Below are 22,064 nucleotides of genomic sequence, written 5' to 3'. Positions count from 1 at the left end.
TCCCTAGTCTATCATGTATAGAAATGTATGATCTTTCATCATTCATTGCTGGTTTGTACTGAACACTGATCCAAGTAGGAATGCCAACACCTTTAATAGGTTTGGTGCTTTACTGTACTTTAAAAACATATTAAAGCACGTACAATTTTTAGCAAAGCAAAGTAGGAAAATAAAAGGTAATGTGATAATACCCATGGCTATCATATATTAAAAATTATATATGAGGAAGTTCAGTGAAAATGCAGATTCTAGGGCTCCAACTTTCAAAGACTGTGACTCTGCAGGCTCACATAAGCTCCAAGAACCATATGTCAGGGAGACACATGGTCTTCACTTATACCCCGAGAGGGGAGAAACATCCCCTTACAGCTGCCATGCCCAGGCCATGCTAGAGGAGAAACTTCCTAAGAAGACTTCAGAATGAAAGTTCCAGAAAAGAATTCAGACACACGGGCCACCAGAGTCTGTTATTGGACTCTCCCTCACATCCTTCAGAGTGGTCCACTTAAGTCTTAGGGATTTACCAGAAAGAAGTGATTTCAAATCACTTGAATCTCCACATATGGTTGTGCAGAAGTGGCTTTCAAAGCTTCAGCTCTGATGGATAGATTTCTGTCCAGAGCTGGATGGTTTTTGCAGCTGAAAACCCATTGTCCTGGTTGCTATGGCTACTTGTCAAAGCCTCAAGACAGGGATGATCAAATAAGACTAGCAGGTGGTAAATCTACGGTTCGAATGCCTGACTTCACTGCAGCGGTACCACTCCCCTTGCCTGTGTCCTACTTGCCCTGTTCTTTCCCACATTGACCTCCAAACTATTTAGCATTTGTCCTTCAAACCTAAGTCAACTATCACCTACCTCTCCAGAGCTCAGAGCTTCCTCTTGTAAGCTATGGGTATCCTAGAACCCACATGATATAACCTGTTAGGATCTTGGGGATGGCTCAGCAGTGAGGAGCGTTAGCTGCAGTTCCATAAGCCCAAGGTTTGATTCACAGCACACAGGGTGGTTTAAAACCATCTGTAACTACAGTTCCAGAGGGAGCCCTCTTCTGGCTTCTGTGGACCCCGCACACATGTGGTATACATATACACATTCATGCAAAACACCCATACATATGAAATAAGATAGTTAAAAAACTTGTATGTATCATTTCATAGTTATAAGCTAAAACATGGTTAAACCTTTTAAATGCTTTGAAGAGTCCATGCTTGTCTGCAGTGCTGCTTTCTAAGAGAGTCATGTGACATGGCCCACTTCTACTTACCAATGTTTTGGGCATCTTGGTTACTCTGTCGTGCCCTCATCTGCAGCTGGAACTTGTGCTGGGAAGAGCAGAGGTGCAGCAGGTACTGGCAAGCCTTACCGCTGTCTGTCTGGAAGGCATGCTTGATTCCATCTGATGTGTTCTGTAATGTAATTTTCTTTTTCTGTAATAATAATGAGAGGTATCTGTAACTAGGACGTTTTCCTGGGACTTTCATAGGACCAAATATTCTAACCTATAATCAGTAAGTAGAGATACTTGTATTTTCAACTATTAGGTATAAGTGCCCTTTAACCACCTATAGACATAAATATAACTATAGGAACTATACTTCTATATCCAAATAAATTTGATAAATAAATTGGTATTAACTGCCACTTTCAGCAACTATGGCTTCTATGTACTCCATTCATCATCAAGGGAAAATTTAAAAGTTACCGAGAGGAGACCTGGAGAGATGGCTCAGGGGTTAAGAGCACTGGCTGCTCCTCTAGAGGACACAGGTTTTAACACTTAGTTCTTAGGTATAACCCAGTTTAGGGGATCTGATGCCCTCTTCTGGCCTACAAAGGCACAGTGCACAGCAAGTACAGATGTTCATGCAGGCATTAACATTTACACACAAAATATCCAGGGTTACATTAAGACAATATTTAGGGAAGTATATATTTGAACATGTTCCTCTCAGATTGAAATAATTTTCAAAAGTAATAATATTTACATTTGACTTGATGGGACTATTTACAAATGTTAATAAAAATGATTAGAACTGTGCATTTTACTCCATGAGAAAAGAAGAGTTGAAAAGACATTTTAAAGATTAACAGTAATGGTAAGAGTTACGATTCAGTTAAGGAGAATCTGGGTGGTATGAAGGCTGGGATGGTAGATTTGGGATGTTAAAGAAGATGTGGGTAGCTGGACAGGTGTGGTACATCCCTGTATTCCCAAGGACATGGTAGGATGAGGCAAGAGGATCACCTGAGTCTAGGAATTCAAGACCAGTCTTGGCAGTGTGACCGACCAGCTGGCATCCCAGACAAAAAGCCAGGGGGGATTAAAAAAAAAAAAAAAAAAAAAAAACAGAGAATATGTGAATACAGTGATACCAGATGGCGTAACTTGAGACACTAAATACTTCAGTATCTAAAGATGGCTATTTTTACAAAATTCAAAAAAAAAGTAGGAAAAAGAATAAATCAATTTTATTTGTCTGATGGTTCTTGAAAGATATATCTTGTGGAAGAGGGCTTCCCAAAACCTGTGCTAAAGCTTGTAAATGGTCCCTGGTGCATCCAACAGGCCAAGGGCCATGGCTAATAATAGGCACTTACTTAAATGCAGTTAGATTGTACTCTACCCATTACCTGCTATGCAAATTAGTCTCTATTATCTTTATTTAAAAACACGGAAATAGACACAGAAAAGTCTAATTTAATAGAAGCCCAAAGTTATAATGAGTGTTCTCTAAGCCTCTTGTGCTCACAAAAGCTGACCTTATTAATTCATAAATAGATATATCTTACACAAATTTACATTAAAGATCTTTATAATGAGAAAACAATGTGTGAATACTATAAACAGAACACAACAATAGAAATAAGTTATAATGAATGTGATAAAATATAGAAATGTTCTTAAATTCTAGGTCAGATATTGCTGCTGATAAATCTCTGGGTCTGAACCTGATTTCTCTTTGTTAAAAAGGAAACCCATCAAGTTTTAGAATAAGTTAAAAATACAGTAACATCGAACCAGAATCTCGTCTATGGGCACCTACTAACTCCTCAGGTAGTTTGATATTTAAATGTAAGTACTTAACTGTCAAGTAGTTCACAATGACACTAAAATGCACATCTATAAATCTAGTGATCAAGTCTTAACACAAAAGGAAGAATCCACTGAGACAACCATCAAAAAAGCTGCAGACTTGGGATCACAAAAGCCCGCCAATGATGTCGTAAGTCCAGAGTAATTATGGAAAGTGATATTACAGACAATGTGCTGGCTTGAGACAGATTAGAAGAGGGTGTGATTCTGTTGGTGGGTTGAAGGGACAGAAAATGTACCGAGGAACTCTGGGGAGAGCAGAGATGGATAAGGGGACCATCCACCTAAGTTTCCTTCAAATATTTGCTCTACTTAAGTTTCCACTTAGAGAAATTTAAATTAAACCCAGGTAATTTCCTGGTTTCAACACTTTGGGGAAGATGAGGGTAGGCTGGATTTTCCTGAAAGGGTGAATTACTTTCTGATAATCTCAGTGGACCTCCAGATTTCACAGGAGACGACTAACCACTAGCGCTAGGGCCTAGGTTGAGCTTTGTTCAGAATGCAGCATAACCTTTACATTCTTATGGGCATTGTTTTGGTGAGAACATATGTCAGCCCAAAAATCAGTGATCCTCACAGACTATTAGGAAAGAAATAAACATACTTTTGCTCATCTCTGAGGCTTGCCAGTGGATGCGTCAATGTTCTGATATGCTACATTCAAAATCAGGACATGCTTTTAGAGATCTTTTTAAACATGTTATTTTCCTAAAAGTCACTTTTCTAAGGCGGGGGGGGGGTGGTAGTGTCAGCGACATATGCCTTTAATTCCGGTACATGGGAAGCAAAGGTAGGCAGATCTGTGAATTCGAGGCCAGACTGGTCTACAAAGTGAGTTCCAGGACAGTGAGGACTACATACACAGAAAAACCCTGAATTGAAAAGCAACAGCAACAACAAAAACAAAACAAAAATTACTTTTCTAATGTCTAGAGTCTTTCTAATGTCTAGAGTAGGCATTAAAATCTAAAACTGGAACTAGTTTATAAAATTCAGTGGTGCCTGGATGTCTGCAACTCACATAACAGGTGCTATTAGAGGTCTTCTCTTGAGCATGACAGGGTTTATTACAAGGGAGATCATTATCTTAAAAATATTACTGGAATTTGAGTAAGTTTTTATAGAACAGAAAGTTCAACTTGGTTGTAATTTAACTCAAGTTAACTGAGCATGTAACTACTCATGAATGTATCCCATGCTTTAAAAAAAAAAAAAAATCCCGAAACAAAATCTCAGTAACACCACCTATAACTAAAAAAGGAAAAGGGGCTTTAAGTAGTACTGAAGTTTACTAAAGAAAGTCAGTAAATATGTTATAATTAAAATTGATTATACCAATTAAAATATAATGAAAGAAGTTAAAATGGACATACTGAAAAGGAAATCTTTTTGGTTTCCCTCCATGGAAAGCGAAGGACCAAGGTACGCACTCCGTTGTGAACTTCAAACACAAGCACACCTTTGGAACAGACACCAAGCAGTATTCCTGTTTGTGACTTTTTTTCAGGGTGCACCCGGTGGAAATGAACTCCATACTCTGTCAGCCTTTGGCAGACCTGTTGGAACACACAGAGTGGTACTTCCATTAGCCGTGGTGTATGGGGAGGATTTGGGTCAGGGTCAATGTACTCAGTGTTGCAGTCAGGTTTCTCAGCAATTCTGCTACAACATTTGGGATCCACATTCCAAAAGAATATCTCAATACTCACTTTGTGTGATATGGGAAAACAAACCCAAAATGCATCAGAGGCCTAAATACAGAAGCGGAGTGCCTCACATTTGAAAGACTTTGTAAGCTTGGTCAGGTCAAGAGTACTTAGATGGGACACGAAAAACATCAAAAGATTCAGCAAGTTTACTCCAAAGAAGGAACAAGAAATCATGGCAATAACAATTAAAAACCTGGTCATGAGAAGTCAGTGACAAGATATAAAGACAAACACAAACTGAGAAGCAAGCATCTGTAAGGCATGCATCTGATAAAGGATCAGTATCTGTAATACATAATGAAAATGTACTAAGAGACAATCAGATGTGAATGAGGTTGAAAAAGGTTTATGTATACATATCAAAAAAGAAGTTATATGAATGGAAAATAAAATGGTCAGTAAAAACTAGGGTAAACTTGAACTTGTGTCTCACATCATCATCAAATTCACTTTTTCCTCTTTATGATACAGCTTGGTTTTTGAGAGTGTGGAATAGGATAAAGACATAGAATTAATATCCAGATAGATATGGGTTCAGGCAAGAGGTTTGTTCCTCACAGTGCTACTGATCTTGGAATATCATGTTTTCCTTGAGCCTCATTTTCTCTTTCACAATGAGAATTACACTGCTGTAGTTTTAGGCAGGAATCAGCCAGAGGCTGCAAAGGGTCAGATATTTATTGCCCCTTAACTTTTAGATGTGTCCTCCAACTCTTGCTCATTTTGAACACGTGACACTGCTTATCACTTGCATGCTTACCTTTAAGAACTCAAGCTCTGTCTCCTTCTCAGAGGCTCCTGCATATGTGTTATGCAACTTGGGTAACTCCTCTTTAATGTAGGACAGGTCAAGCTTCTCCATCACTCTGGCAGGCAGATAATGCTCCAGGCGAAAGTAGGACATGCCATGGACCTAGGAGGAAGGATGCTGTTGTAAACAGTTCCACTTGCCTATCTCAGTGTGAAGCCTCTTCCTCCTGCCTTAAAGTTCTTGCCTCTGTCAAGAGATGGGATGCTTCTACTTCTCTCTGCAGAATGCATCTCTCTCTTCCTCAGTGAGGCTGGACTGATTGGCAAATTTCAGGAGACATTTGAAGGTTTTTTGTCACCATAGCTAAAGGGTAATACAGTAATGAAAGGTGTTGCTAAGGTGGCAGTCTCTCGTCACTTGCTTTCTCTTAGGTCTCTTTCATTTGGGAACATGAAGCTTTGAACAGTTTTCCACATAGTGACCTCTGCCAGGTTCTCAGCCTGTAGCTGTGTGGATCTGTGTGGAAGGCAGAGTCCTCCAGCCCATGCTTCACCAATACTTCCTCTACTAAGTCTCTTTCTTTATTGCTCAAAACACAGGAGGAGGGCTTGGAGCTAGATAACCCTAAACTCTAACACAAGACAATTTTAAACAGAAAAATAAACCTCACACTATGTGATTGTATAGAGTCAAAAGGATGGGATGGGGAGGGTGTGTGGTGAACTAGGGCACCTAGGGCACTTTGAGGAACCAAAGGAGTTTTGAAAAAAATCATGACATAACCATGATTTTGCTAAGGAGAAGAAGATTTTGCTAAGGACAGTGTCAAAGCTGTGGATATAACTCAGTGGGAAATGCTTATCCACTATGCCCTGACTTTGATCCCCAACAACAAAGCAAAGCAAAGCAAAACATATATAGAAAAGAAACAAATCTACCAATACAAAAATTGGTCTCAGAAGAGAAAGCCAATCCTACCTCTGGTTGGTAATCTCCATATTCGGCCTGGAGAGCTAAGGATGCAAGCAGTAGGGATGGCTCATCGTCACAGTGCAGCCTCTCCTCCAGAATGTCTTTCCGCAGCTGAAGATAATACTGATGGCAGGTTAGGCTGTGTCTGTTAAAATATAGATGCAAACAGACACCTTGACTTTTGATGTTGAACCTTGGGATGACTTTGATTATAGGCACAGTTTCCAACATTTCAAATTCAGATTGGCATTAAGCTTTTCTAATGCATTCAAGGAGCTGTGCGTTAGACCAGTGCCTTGCCTGTTCATCATCAGAGAAGCTTCTTCTTGAAGTAGATGGGAACTAACATAGAGACCCACAGATGGACAATGTGCAGAGTGAGACTTTGGAGCACTCAGTCCTAAATGGGGTATTTCCATCAAATTCTTTCCTCCAGACTCAGGGAGCTATGTAGAAAGGAGGTGGCATGATTCTAAGATGGATTACTCCAAGAAAACAGTGTCTTAAATACACAACAGGACTGGTGTACATATGAACTCACAGACACTGGAAGCACGTACAAGGCCTGCACATGTCCAAACCCTGAGTACTAAGAGTGGGGAGTAGACACAGGCTCCCACTACTAAGAAGCTATCTGCAATTGATACCCTCTTGCACAAGAAAAAGTGCTTTCTCCAATAGTCTCACTGGGTATAATAACCATACTTCAGAGTAGGTCCTTGCCTTAGAGTAGACAGCCAATACAAAACCAACTCAATGGTATTTTTGTAGATTTTTTTTTTTTGTCTCATTTTTCCTTTGTTTGGGCTTTTTTTTTTTTTTCTTATTGGTCATTTACTTGTATATTTTGTTTTCTGTTTTCATATGTGTGTGTGTGTTTCTTTTGTTTGTGTTCTTTTTTTAAAGAGAGAAAGGGTGGATCTGGGATGAGCTAGGGGAGGGGAAAGTGTGGCTGGAATTTATTGTTTTTTCAATAAAAAAGAAAGAAATCATTTAAGGTTAATACTGACACTGCCCTTCATTTGTAGGGAATACATTCTATGAGCTGTATGGAAGCCAGAAGCCATGAAAAGTACCAGACCCTGCATATTGTATTTTCCTAAGCACACATATACAGGATAAAGTCTACCTTAGGTGCAGGAAGAGATTAAGCATAGATGAAAGAGACCTTAGCAGTCTCACAGTGTCCTGTTTCCTTATGAAGTCAAGAACTTTTACCTGCTCACTTAAAAACAGCACAGTATAGTCCATTGGCCTGCCAGTCCCCACTCCTCAGGCCCCTGGCCTGCCACGGCTGCCAGTCACCACTCTTATGCTTTAGAACCATCCCTAAGTAGTGGTTTCATGAACACAAGTACTTCAATGCCACCACAGCTGATCTGATAACATGACACCATTGAGCAACTAACAGGAAGAAGGTGTCCATGGCACAGGTACACAGGATGAAGGGACAGCTCATGCCCTATGCAGGGTGTAAAAGGGTGACACAAATTTCATCAAAACACTCAGAACTACACATAACTTACAATGAATGAAAACTGTCTGACGATGAAATTTCCCAGAGTATTTTCTCATCATGAATGAGCACTAGGAACTGAAATGTTGGCAACAAAAACATGGACAGAGAGGGACCAGTGCATCTCTTTTAAATGAAGAAGAAGCTGTCGTGGATCCGTATCAAGGGGTTCAGTGCCAGCAGGTTAAAGAGATCAACAGAGTGGGGCCAGAAAGAGTGAAAAGAAACCCTTGTGCACTCACTGTATCAAGCTAACATCATCCATGAAAAATTTAATTCGGAAAAACATAGTAAAATCAACAGCGGCTTTGCCCTTTTTCTTTGGTTCTTCTTTCCATCCCTCTGGGGCCACTTTGGTTAATTTTAAGTCAGGATCAACAAAGAAATATTCATTCTCTGAAACAGAAATGAGAAAGGCATTCAGAAGGCACAGAGTTTTCTTTCCCTTTGATGTCTTCATTTCTGTTTAGTTGACTGTCAGAGGCACAGTGAGGGTCTAAGCACTGCGTATGGCTGCCTTCAGTGTGCATCAGTTTTTTCAAAACCAGGGGTAAATCAGACAGACCTGGACTCCACTCCTGGTCTCATCATTTACGGCATGTGTGACTAAATTACTGTTCCACTCTAGACATCAATTTCTCTGTCTGAAAGATCAGGATAATGGTGGCTCCTGCATTATAGCATTGTTGTAAAAACCAAATGACAAAATGGACACAAAACATGCTGGAAGGCAAGTATTAAAGCAGTGTACATAAATATTAGGTATTATTTACTAACTGAATGATTATTCCACAAACATGATCTGTACAGAATGTTTGGGAAATAAACATAAATTCTGTCTCAAAAATATCTTTCAATAGACAATATTACCTAGTTAGTTCAGAGGGAGGGCAAGTAAGTCCTAGAGCTAGGTACTGGCCCTACCCACCCTCTGGGGCCACTTGGCTTAATTGTAAACCAGGATCAAAAAAAGTACTAGCCGAACACTTAATGGTGACTCTACAGAATGAATTGTCATTTTTAGAGCACAAACGTTAAAAAAAATCTCCATGGATACAGAAGGAGCCTCACAAACACAAGAGTGAAACTAGGGAAAGTTCCTAACTCCCTTCCGTTCTCAACACGGATCTGCCTATTTAATTTCCCTTTTCCCAAATGAGGCTCAGCATGGTAAGGTATAGGAGGTCATCTTGATGCTGGCTTCCCATTCTGAACTGTGAATTAAAACATGTAGTTACCTTTGAGGATAGCTAGAGCAAACAAATGATGCTCCACTAAGCCTATGTGAGCCACGACCATATCGAAGACATCCTTGCATATGGTCTTGGTATCACAGGTGAGCTCCAGTCTCTGCCCACTAAGGAGCATTATGTTGACTTTTCTACGGTGATCCTCATTCTTCCCCTTCTTGTTCTACCATTGGGGAAAAAGACAGTGTTTATTAAGAGAAGCATTTATAACATTTAGACTTGCTTTCTGAGAACAATTCAACTGATCTAAGCAGCTTTACTACTTACAAGGATAGACCGTGGCAAATCCAAGGAAATAAATGGCTCAATTGTCATCTTCACAAACTCAGGGCCAAAGAAATTCTGCAAGTCACATAAACAGAATAAATCATTTTTACCATTTATCCTAGGTCTTTCTTTAAAAGGAATATTAGTGCAAGAATTAAAAAAAATCACATTTCAGAACGAGGCACTACCTAACATACGTACAAAGTTTCAGTGAGGAACATTGGGTTTGCTTAGAACAGAAAAGCAGCATGCTTTATATGAAAATTTTATGGTGTGTGCACTAATGTGTGTGTACATATTCATGTGGCTTTATGAAACTAAGGCTTATAAAAAAAGGTCTGTACATGTGTGTCCATCATGTTCGTACAGAATTATCACATTTGAAGCCGAAAGTATATTGTATGACATCCAGCTTATCACTGTATTTGACACTTGTTTAGTTAGAATAATTAACTGGTAAAATTTCATTAAATTTGTTCTATTTAACTTACAATACATTTAGTTATATTTTACTGTCACTCTAAAAACTTTAGAACTGTACAGTGCCTTAGAAATTAATTCTACATATAAAAGATCAGAGCAACAAAATGTTTACAATTCTTCTTGAGATGGAAGCCTAAATTCAATGTATGTTTATAAAAATATATTAAAGGTCAAGTGCTGGGTTGGAGAGATGGCTCAGTGGTTAAGAGTACTGGCTTCTCTTCCAGATGTTGTGAGTTCAATTCCCAGCAACCACATGGTGACATACATGCAGACAGGACACTGATCTACAGAGTGAATTCCAGGACAGCCTCTAAACAATACAGAGAAACTCTGTCTAGAAAAACAAAAACAAAACAAAAAGTCTAGTGATTAAAGAAAAATATTGCAAATTGCATAAAGAAAAGCTATCCTCTCTCCCTTCAAAATATGAGATGTGGAGTTGCTCCTTTACTGCTTTGAATATTGCAGTAAGAGGACTCAAGACTTGGAGTTAATGCAATCTTCTAGGATCCTAGTAGGGCTGGAGAGATGGCTGAGCAGGAAAGAGCTCAAGCTGCTCTTTGGAGGACTGTAGCTCAGTTCCCTGCATCCATGTGACAGCTCTTAACCTCTGCAACTCTAGTTCTAGAGAATTTGATGTTTTATTTTGTCTTCTACAGGCACCAGACTTGCATGCAATGCACAGACATAAATGCAAGCAAAACACCCATACATACAATGACGATGATGATAAAATTTTACAAAAAAGACAATCAGAGCCAAAATTCTGAGAATGGCTGAGTAGAGAGATGGAATGCACTTAACAACATTCCTGCACTTATAAACTAACCTTGAACTCGGCAGTTCATCTCTTGATTTATGGACTAATGAATTTCTTACTATTAAAAGTAACTCCCTGTTACTCTGAATAAAGGATCATGCATATGTTATTCTTGGTTTTGTTTTTTAAAAATATTTCCCGAGATGTGTTTGCTATGTTTCCCAGACTGCTTTCAAACTGCTAGACAAAGACCTTGCTCCAACCTCCTGAGAAGCTGAGACTACAAGGACATTACACCATGCCTGGCAATACATATACATTTTATATGATCTCGCTATGGAGCCCAGGTTGGCTACGGAATTTTATGTCATCAAGGCAAATCTCAAAATCATGATCCTCTGCCTCAGTCTCTTGAGTGTAGAGATTATAGACATGTACCATTATGCTTGGGTAGATATATAAATCATAAAAGGATGGTTAAGACACTCAAAATTCAACTAGTGCTATTTTAAAAATAAAATAATATAAGCAGCTAAATATTGATTCTAATATCAAACAAGATGCTTGATCCCACTGAGAACTAATGTGGAATATCAATTTTACCTAGTCATCTTTAGGATATCTATAGCAACTTTCTATTTGCATATATTAATTATAAACAACAAAGATTTCTTCACGACATCTCCATACATGCATACATTGTAGTCTGGCCATAAGTAGACCCCATTACCCTTTTTTGTCCCCTTCTCCACTCCTTCCTCTTCCCCTTCTACTTTCAGATCTCTTTTTAAAAGAATATGTTCTTTTTATTTATTTATTTTATTAGTTCAAATTAGGAACAAATTTGTTTCATATATCAATCCCTTCTCCTTCTCCCTCCCCTCACCCCTACCTCTCCTCCCCTACCCCTGACCTACCCCCCACCCCATCCACCCTCCACTCCCCAGGCAGGGTAGGGCCCTTGACAGGGGCTCCCCAAAGTCTATCACATCATCCTGGGCCGGGCCTAGGCCCTTCCCCGTGTGTCCAGGGCAAGAGTGCATCCCTTTACGTGGGATGGGCTCTCCAAATCCCTTCTTACACCAGGAAAAAATACTAATCCACTACCAGGGGCCCCCTAGAGTGCAGAGGCCTCCTCATTGACATCCATGTTCAAGGGTTCTTAAACTGGGTGGTGGATGTGCACAACTTTAATCCTAGTACTTGGGAGGTGGAGGCAGGTGAATCTCTGTGAATTCGAGGCCAGCTTGGTTTATGGAGCAAGTTCCAGGACAGCTAGGGCTATTACACAGAGAAACCTTCTCAAAAAAACAAAACAAACAAAAAACAAAAGTGAGTTCTTTGTGATTCACTGAGTCTATCTGGGTTTCACATAGGAGCACTCACTGAGCGTAGTTAGGGTCTCACACAGGAGCACTCACTGAGCGTAGTTAGGGTCTCACACAGGAGCACTCACTGAGCGTAGTTAGGGTTTCACACAGGAGCACTCACTGAATCTGAGAGGTTATTTACATCATGGACAGCTTATCTGCAGCTACACCACTGAAGAAAACCTAACTCATATTTTCAAACGTTCTGGCTAACAGCCCTCAGAGAGCAAGTCTGGAAGATGGCCTGAGAACAGCCTCACCCTCAGTTTTCTCTGGGTCATGGCTGTCTCCAGGGCAATTTCTCTTAGTGGATCTCTGGAGATGTCAAGCATGGAAGCTTTGACTGTGTCCCCCGGATACAGGCTCAACCGAGACTGGCGGAGAGCCATCCTGGCTTGTAGCTGCACCATTTCTTCTTCCTGTCGCTTTAGCATCATCTCCTGACTGATTAAGTTGCCTTCAAGAGATGTTTCATACTGTCTAATGTAGAGAAAAGAGAAGAAAAATAAAGACATGTAAAAAAACATGCAGGAAACTTTGTGTCAAGATATCAAAAATGCACACATTTACGTACTTTTAAAGATGTACTATTTTTATTTAATTTAAATATATATTTGTTTGTGTGCTTGTGTGAGTTTATGTACACCACATGTGTGCAAGTGTCTGAGGAGACCAAGAGTGCTGCTTCCCCTGTAAACTGGCATTACAGGTATTTATGAACTGCCTAATGTAAGTGCTAGGAACAGAACCTGAGTTGGTATTACATGGTGTGACACAGTGAAATGATATATAAAAACTCTTATAATTAATTATATGTATAGCTATATGTCCAGTTCCAGATAAAATCATATAATATTTTGTAATTTCCTGAGAGACAGGGTGATCAGAGAATCTTTGTCCTAATAGTTGGTCTTTGAATCTGGTTCCCATCACATCTCCTGTTGTGCAATATTCCTTTACAGTATGTGAAGATGTGTCACTGTGATTGGTTTAATAAAAAGCAAAACTGCCAATATCTAGGCAGGAGGTATAGGTGAGACTTCTGGACAGAGAGCACTCTGAGAAGAAGAAAGGTGGACTTTCTAGAGTAAGCACCACGGGCATTCCAAAGTGAAGGCTACCGAACAACGTAAAAGAATATAGTTTAAAAGAAATGGGTTATTTTAAAAGAGCTAGTTAGAAACAAGCCTAAGCTATTAGCCAATTAATAATAAGTCTCTAATACACTTTAACAGAGAAGAATTCTGGGGAGAGGACACAGAGAGAGGCATCGAGAAAGATTCTATGTAGTTGCTGAAGGAGTAACAGGCCCGGACATTCTCAGGTAAGATAAGACCACGTGGAAATACTTAGATTAATAGAAATAGGTTAATAATTAAGAGAAAGCTAGCCAATATAAGACTGAGCCATTAGTCAGTCAAACAGTCTATAATTATTATAAGTCTCTGTGCATCTATTTGGGGCTAAATTGCTGTGGGACCAGTTGGGAAAGAAACTCCATCAACAAAATGGCACCTACACGTGGGTCAAGAATTTCCATGTAAAACCCGACAAAAGCTTAAAAAGGGTTCTAAATGCAAAACAAACAAACAAACCAACAAACAAAAAACAGAGCTGTACCGGGCTTCCTAGTCTCACAGTTTCATGCAGGCCATAGTGCAGAGACTGTGGCATTCCAACTTGTACACAGCATGGTGGATTCCTGCCTCCTTTTTCTCTACAGTCTGCTGCCTAGGCTGCATCTCTAGGTGATATGTTGGGGGAGTTGTTTCTTCCTGCTGCTGTTGACAGCTCTCTGGTACCTGAAAGTATCTAGCATGTGGTGGGTGCCTAGCAGGCACTGTGTGAGTCTGGTCCTATGGTTTACCTTCACCTGGATTCAAAGCAGTAAAAACTCGAGTCTATGCATTTTAACTTATCTTCATTAACTATAATCTTAGCAGCAGAGAAGACTTGTCACTTTATCTCTTCCGATACAGATATAAAACGTCTCATTAAGAACTGAAGCATTTGACACGTAAAAAAATAAAACAAGTTTTAAATCTAGAAAAGCATTACACTGCTAGATAGTGAGTACGTACACTGTCAGCTAATATATTCAGGGGAAAACTGTTAATACACTCAGAAAGAGAGTCACACCCGCAGTAGAGAGGCACAGGCCTTGTGGGAAGACACGGTGTTTAAAGTCACTTCAAAAGCTAGCACACAAAAAGGCTAGGAGACACTCTTTGGAAGCAGCTTTGAATATCTTTTTTAGTCATTAGAAGGCACTTTTGATAGCTCAGAATCCAGAAATTGCTCACTCTGCTACATCTGACTCACTGTTTCCTGTTAGTGTCTTCCCTGCCCCATAACACAGCTCAACAACACCCTCCGTCTGTTTCGACATTTCATTCTAGCTACAGGGAATGGAAATTTTCTTGTAAGGAAGCATGCAACATGGACAAATACATTGCTGCCTGAAGAAAAAATCAGGAGTGCCTGGCATGTGCTGACACAGTGAGGGTGCCATCAGAAACCTTGGCCCACACCCAGGAAAGCCTGCGCCTCCACAAGGAATTTTGACACTATTTTACTCATATACTCCTGTGGGCAGGAAATGATGGGACTAGTTAAAAGAAGTGGAAGTTTAGCAGTTTCCATGCAACATCACATATGCACACTGAGTGATCAACATTTATGTCCCAGACTTCTCTCCTCCATTTCTTATATATAACTTAGCTGTAGCCCCAAAGATAGTTTACCTTTAAAACATGGATTGGCAAGTTAAGGTGGCCTTAATGTTAACATTTCCTTACCAAAACCTGGAGGGTCAAAATTAAGTCTCTCATGACTCATGCTTTTGAGATTCTTTATTAAGAAAACAGATAAAGCTCCCAAGACACCTTAATTCTTCTGAAGGAATGCATCCTTAAGTAACAGATTAAAATCAGGTTTAACACATACAACCCCAACGGGTTTTCTAGATGTTATCTCCATTTCTTCTTTCACTGAGGCTCAAAGGGAATAAAAACTACTCATAATTTTTTCTCAATCAAACATATTAGAGGACGAAATCCTAAAATAAAAATTCTCCCTCAACTCAGCACTGAGCTTGATGGTATTTAACACCAACTTCTTTCTGTTTATCCCCAGTGCTTTGGCTTCACTGGGAAAGCATTCAATACTGAGTACAGCCTTCCTCTTATTTCAAAATGATCAAAAAGTGTTTATCATAAGAAAGTACTAATTAAAATGCCATTGTGTAAGTAGAAAATATTTTTATAAAAAATTACAGGTATTTATAAGAAATGAAAGAAAAAACACCTTGGGACATTACCTAAGGATTAATGTTTTTAGTACATGAGCTTAACTACCTGAGCTCTAAGCCATGAATACCTTTTAATCGCACAGCTAGGATTTCATGGTCTATTAATAGTTCACAGGTAAGGACATTGTCTGGCATATTCATTAGCTAAGGACAAACATTTGAAATTTCCCAGAAGATTTTTCTTAGGTTCTGAAGTAAGCGAACAGTGAAGTTAAGGAATTTTAATGTTTTTTGGAAAAACACTTTCAAGCCAACTTTGAATCTCAAGTATCACATTACAGATTTTAAACGAGCATTCTCTACGTTCATGCAAGGTAAGTGTATACACGTTACAGTGACACAAACAATACAGTGACTGCTTGTCCAAAAACTCTTTCAATTTAAACAAAGGAAAATATACATAACTATGACACAATTACCCCAGATCTAGGACATGCAAACACTAATATCTCATAAGAAATTTGCCAAGTATTTCATTCAGTGTGAAGTTGGCACTACACAGCTTCAAACAGGCTGTAGAAATATGCCGGAGAACCTCTTGAAATCAACCAGTGAGTGAATAATTAACTTTTTACATAATAGCTTATATTGTGTTAATATCATTAACTATTCAACCAATTCATGTTGAATACCTGAGCTGCCCCAGTCTTTCAAAGTACAGACAACTACTATTTACATTTTAGAAATAAAGGTTTACTATGTTTTCAGACTTTTAATGTTATGCCCTAACCTTCTTGAGTGTTATATCTATTTGTACTGGCAATTAAAAAGGCAAGTGCCAACTGCAATTAAAGAGAATCAAACCAAACCAAACCAAACCCAACCCATGCTCCTGTGACCAGAAATTAGTGCTTCCAAAGCCATACCTTGGTTTCTGTGACTGGCCCTGACCAGCTTCTTCAACTCCAGGAAGACCACTGCTAGATTCAAACCTCTTTGAAGCTTCACTTCGTCTCACTAATTGTGAATAAAAATAGAATAATGGTAGAAGTGATAAGAACATGAAAGCAGAAATAAGATAATTTGCATGAACCACCATCATGTGGGCAATGACATGCTGTAACATTAAGGCCAAGTAACATCACCTTTTTCATTGTTGTTGTTCTTGTTCATTTTCTTGTTTCTTTTTGAGATTAGGGTCTCTCTCTATAGCCCTTGGCTGTTCTGAAACCCACTACATAGACCAGTTTGGCCCCAAATTCAAGAGATTTGCCTGCCTCTACCTCCCAATGCTGGGGTTAAAGGTGTGCATTGCCATGCCTGGCTAGTCAGGTTAAGTTTTAAAGACAATGACTTCCTTCCTATATGATGAAATGACTGTATCACTGTTTTATCAAACTGTTATTATTTGATATAACAATTTTCAAAGGAAACATTTTACAACTTAACATTTTGACAAGTTTTGTCTCAATATTAAAAAATAGTGATAGTTGCTTCTTACAAAAGACACTTTGCTTGTTTTAGGTGCGCTTACCTTGTCTGAAATCTGATTCCAAGGAGATAATAGATGGGCTTTCACTGGAGGTACTAAAGATATCACTGTGGTAAGTTTTGTATCTTCGAACTGGCTCTAAAAGAATTTTTAAAAATTAAAAAGTTTATTAGCAATGCCCCACAAATTTAAAAAAGGACACATTCAATCTGATTAGAACATTTTATATTTTACTTTATGTTTTTTAATGCTTATTATATGTTTCTGAGTATTTTGCTGAAGTGTATGTCTTTGTACCATTCGAGTGCGTGGTGCCCTTAGAGGCTAGAATTTGGTTACGAAAGCAGATGAGTTCCTTCTTGCATCCAGCACATGCCCAGTGTGCAGCAAGGATATAATGTTTTCTGAGTTGATGAATGAAAACATAGGTTACACCAAGGGAACCTTTAGGTGACCTTTGACAGAATCAATTTTCACAGTACAAGTAGAACAGAAAGGTCAGAGGAGGACAGATGGTAAGAACTGAGAAAGCAAGCATGCGTTATTGTTTCCATAAGCTTGGTGGTTTGGAGGAGAGAGTTTTTTGGCCCAGTGGACGGACTGTTCATGTTTTCAGGTAGCTGACAAAAGCCTGTTTTTGAAGCTGCAGATGATAGTCGGAAAAGCTGATGGAAAATGTGCTGAAGGAAATGGGAGATGGAAAAAACATAAGGGGAGAAACAGCAGGCAAAGAAAACTGTAAAAATAAACAAAGAAATTTGAAATCTCAAGATCCCAACTTCAGAAGGTCAGTTGGTAATAAAGAGTGAGTCACATCATGGGAGCACCATGGCTAGACTCCAGACACCAAGACAGATGTCATCCTGGGAGCATCATGGCTAGAGTTCTGATACCAGGAGACATCATCCAGGGAGCACTGTGGCTAGAGTCCTGACACCAAGACAGACATCATCCTGGGAAACTGTTGTGAGGGTTAGTAAAACCCACAGGACTCTTTCATGTGGCCCTAGGGCTAAGGATGCATGAATTTTCGTGAAATGTATCCAAACTGTTTTGTGGCTTCTTGTTGATTTTAGAGGGAGCAGTCCCTGGGAAATGCCCTGAAGTGAAGAGAGAAGGAGATGCCTGACTGCAGGTCACCAGAAGAAGTGAAGACAATTATTTTTATTTTTCCCAAGCAGTCTGCAAATTCGAGGATAGGAACATCACATGATGAACTGTTTCTGCTATACGTTCAACAGAAATTTTAAAAGAAAATGAAGTTAATGAATAATAAAGTGGTTTAATGGCGCCACAAAAGCCATGTTTATGAAACCAGGAACAATGTGCTGGGAGAATCCAGGTAGAGCAGGAGCCTTGCTGAGAAAGAAACTTGCAACAAATGAGAGAAAAGCAGATGCCTGGCCATGAACTCATGAAAAGGAAGTTTCTAGGATAATGTTCATCTGAAGAACAAGGCATACTATTGCCCATGAGTACATTACCCAGCCTTGTGAATAGTCAACAAGTATTAAGTAATACTCTAATCAATGGAAAAGGTTTCAGAATTGAGAAGTATTTCCTAGTCTTCTGTGAATGACTGAATTACACTCCAGAGAAATCTCATGGTGAAATAAGGTTTAAAATTCACTTGGTGAATTTGAATGTGATTTGAAAGGGAAGAAGAAGAAAGAAGAGGAGGAGGAGGAAGAGGAGGAGGAGGAGGAGGAGAAGGAGAAGGAGGAGGAGAAGGAGAAGGAGGAGGAGAAGGAGAAGGAGGAGGAGAAGGAACAACAAAAAACCAAAACCCCAGTATTTCAATGAAAACAATAGTGTTGCATAATGCCACTTTATATTTACTAATATAATAAATTATGTACACATTAAGCAGTTACTTAGGGGAAACTGTTTCATTTAAAGGCACCAAAGCACTTTTGTTTTCTTGTTACCAACCTCTCCCACTAATGCCATGTGGAATTTTCCAGGGAACCGGTACCAAATCACAAATCCAGAACTGCAAGTTTCAGGACAGCTAAACTAGCAAGGCCCAGGAGAGGACTGGCTTTAGAGACCACAGGCTCTGCTGTTTTACAAAGCAGTAAACATGTTCGATAAACTGACTAGAGCTTTCCTGTGCTGGGATGCTGTGCCTCCCAAACTCCAGCTTCTCATGCTGTATAAAATAGCGCATGAATTTACTGTTTCTGAACTAATTCTGCAAACTGAATCCCATTTGTCAGGTCTTGTTTTGTGTCTATGTTTCCTTTAGCTTATAGTCTGTGCTTTGTCTTTTCTCTTCAGCCCGGGGTTCCTTCTAGAAGACAAAAGCAACTCTGTTCAAACCTCTGAAAGCTTCTTAAGAATACTTCCCTTGATCAACCCTCTGTCTCTAAAAGCCATTCTCAGGGCTACGCCTAGGTGGGGGACAGGGTGGGGTGGGGCGGGGCACCACCAAGTTATGAATGTGGCTGGAGTACTTGCCCTCTGCAAACACACTAGATGACTAGCTTTGTCTACTAAGGGTAGGAAGATGTTTTCCTTCTTTACAGTAGGGGAAGGGTAGGAACAGTCATATTAATTAAAATGGAAGGGATTTAGTTTGTGGGTTCTTAAAGTGGTGTTAGCCATGTTCTTTTCATGTAATAACATGGTAGTATAACTAGACTAAAAGTTACACACAGTATTTTCTTCTCAGTCATGCTTTAAAAAATGTTTATAATCAGATTAAAGTTCTAATCCACAATTTAACATACAGTCATGCTTACTAAAATAAAAATCTTTAAACTTTGTGAGCCTGAACTTTCCCTCCCTCCCTCTCTCTCTCTGAACCCCCCCCCCAATGGTTCTTCGAGATATTGTTTCTCTGTATAACAGCTCTAGCTGTCCTGGAACTTGCTCTGTAGACCAGGCTGGCCTCAAACTCAGAGATCCACCTGCCTCTGGCTCCCAAGTGCTGGGATTAAAGTGTGGGCCATCATTACCCCATCCATTTCTAAATTAAGAATAAAATCAGCCATTTCAGAAATGTAAAACTGTACACCCTATGTCAAGGCCATATGACACTGGAATGGAGAAGCCATGTTCCATTCTTACAGACCACATAGGTGGCAACTGTTCTTGGCTCTGTGATCTACATGCTCAGAGGTTTTAGTAGGCACTGACCAGAAAGAAGAGGTTTTCTACTTCAGCTCTGGACTGTAGCAGGAGGTAGAGCCTACTTTTTTATGAAGCATCCTAGCATCATTGAACACCTCGCTCGTACAAGACCCAGATGCCACTGGTATTTATCTTTGTTTCTTTATTGAATTTTTGAGACAGGTATGTAGCCCTGAATGTCCCTGGACTTGCTGTGTAGATCAGGCTGGTCTCCAGCTCATAGAGGTGCGCCTGTCTCTGCCTCCCTAGTGCTAGAATTAAAGGCATGTACCACACAACTGGCAATGTTTTCTATCCATATCTCAAATACAAGTCTATTACTCTGGATTTGGTACAGATCCCAGGACTGTTGAATTAATTACATAATTAAGAAAAAAGTCTGATTATTATGACATTGTTCAAATATTTAGAAAAATAAATAATACACATGTCATATATACATTTCTCAGTACCAACCAGACCATTTTGTGTTTGTGTACATGTCCGTGTGTGCTCTAGTACATATGTGCCTATGGAGGCTGAAGGACAACCTTGGACGTTGTTCCTGAGATACTATTTACCTGTTTCTTGAGACAGGCTCTCTCTTTGGTTTGGAGTTTGCTGATCTGGCTAGGCTGGTGGCACTGAGACTGAGGTTCTACCTGTCCCACTTGCCCATCACTGGGATTGTTGTGCACTGCCATGTCCTGCTTCTCTTTCGGTTCTAAGAAATTGAACTCAAACTGTCACTCTTGCAACACAAGCATTTAATGACTGAGCTATATCCTTACATCTCAACCTATTGAAATATCAAACCCACAAGATCCTCCTAAAAGCCTATTTGCAGAATATTACTAAGTTTTCTGAATACTAAAAATTGTGATAATGTGCAATGGACCCATAACACACTTATCTAAATATATAATCTTATAAAGCTCCCATGTCGCCTCTACCTTCAGCACAATGTTCCTTCTGTGGTAGGGAAACTCTGGGCTCTCATCATTATGACTGAAGAATATGTTCACCTTTGGTATGTTAAGTTATTCTCTATGTCTCATCTGCTGGTTTATAAATTTTAACACCTCTTAAATGTGTAGAAATATGCAATGAGGAAACTGGTATACAAGGGATCACTTATTCTAGGTTATGTCTCATTCTGAGAATTTCCTTCATCAAAAGTTGCTGGGAGTGTGTGAATTCAGACACAAAAGAAGTTGTTCTGGAAATCATCAGTGTTAAGAATATTAAGGGTAAAAATAAAAAGTACTTGATCACCTCAGTGAGATCAAAGTCACCAAACTGTGTTTGTGACACACACACACACATACACACACACACACACACACACACACACACACACACACACACACACACACACACACTAAAATCATCTGTCCAGTAGGAAAGACTGGAACAAGCCAGGCAGTAGTGTTGTCTACATTTAATCCCAGCACTTGGGAGGCAGAGGCAGGTGGATCTCTGTGAGTTCAAGGCCAGCCTGATCTAGAGTGAGTTTCAGGACAGACTCCAAAGCTACACAGAGAAACCTTGTCTTGAAGCAACAACAACAACAAAAAACAAACAAACAAACAAACAAAAAACCAAGCAAACAAACAAAAAACAAAGAAGAGGGAGGGGGAGGGAGGGAGACTAGAACAAATAGGGATTAAAGGAGAGTGACTTTGAGAAGTTTAGTTAAATGCTGTAATATTACACACAGCACTGTTTCAAACAGAAGAGAGTCCTTAAGTTCTCACATTACCGCAGCATGTGTTTTTACCTCTTGTACAGCTTCATCCTACAAACAGAAGTGACACCAATTCTATGGCCACACTGACTTCACTGACAATTAGTAGGCAGTGCCTCAATAGGCTACAATGTTTTTCACAAGTTCCTTTTATTTTTAGATTTTATTTATTTATTATATATACAGTCTATACAGTCTTCTGCCTGAATGCCAGCAAAGGGCACTGGATCTCATTCAAGTTGTGAGCCACCATGTGGTTGCTGGGAATTGAAATCAGGA

At 39.5% G+C, this 22,064-nt stretch overlaps 1 protein-coding gene across 1 annotated transcript in view; it reads right to left on the bottom strand.

Annotated features, from left to right (window-relative positions):
- Nucleotides 1-22,064, bottom strand: part of Ptpn13 (protein tyrosine phosphatase non-receptor type 13) — a 165,823-nt gene that overhangs the window by 61,312 nt on the left and 82,447 nt on the right. Inside the window, 10 exon segments of the mRNA XM_027388500.2 lie at nt 1,269-1,431; nt 4,475-4,657; nt 5,571-5,723; nt 6,540-6,678; nt 8,292-8,445; nt 9,288-9,462; nt 9,567-9,641; nt 12,443-12,662; nt 16,359-16,449; nt 16,967-17,062. Of these exon segments, the coding sequence (XP_027244301.1) occupies nt 1,269-1,431; nt 4,475-4,657; nt 5,571-5,723; nt 6,540-6,678; nt 8,292-8,445; nt 9,288-9,462; nt 9,567-9,641; nt 12,443-12,662; nt 16,359-16,449; nt 16,967-17,062 (1,449 nt within the window).

Source organism: Cricetulus griseus (assembly GCF_003668045.3).
Source record: "Cricetulus griseus strain 17A/GY chromosome 1 unlocalized genomic scaffold, alternate assembly CriGri-PICRH-1.0 chr1_1, whole genome shotgun sequence".
Taxonomy (NCBI): domain Eukaryota; kingdom Metazoa; phylum Chordata; class Mammalia; order Rodentia; family Cricetidae; genus Cricetulus; species Cricetulus griseus.
This window is presented reverse-complemented; position numbering and strand designations above follow the sequence as displayed.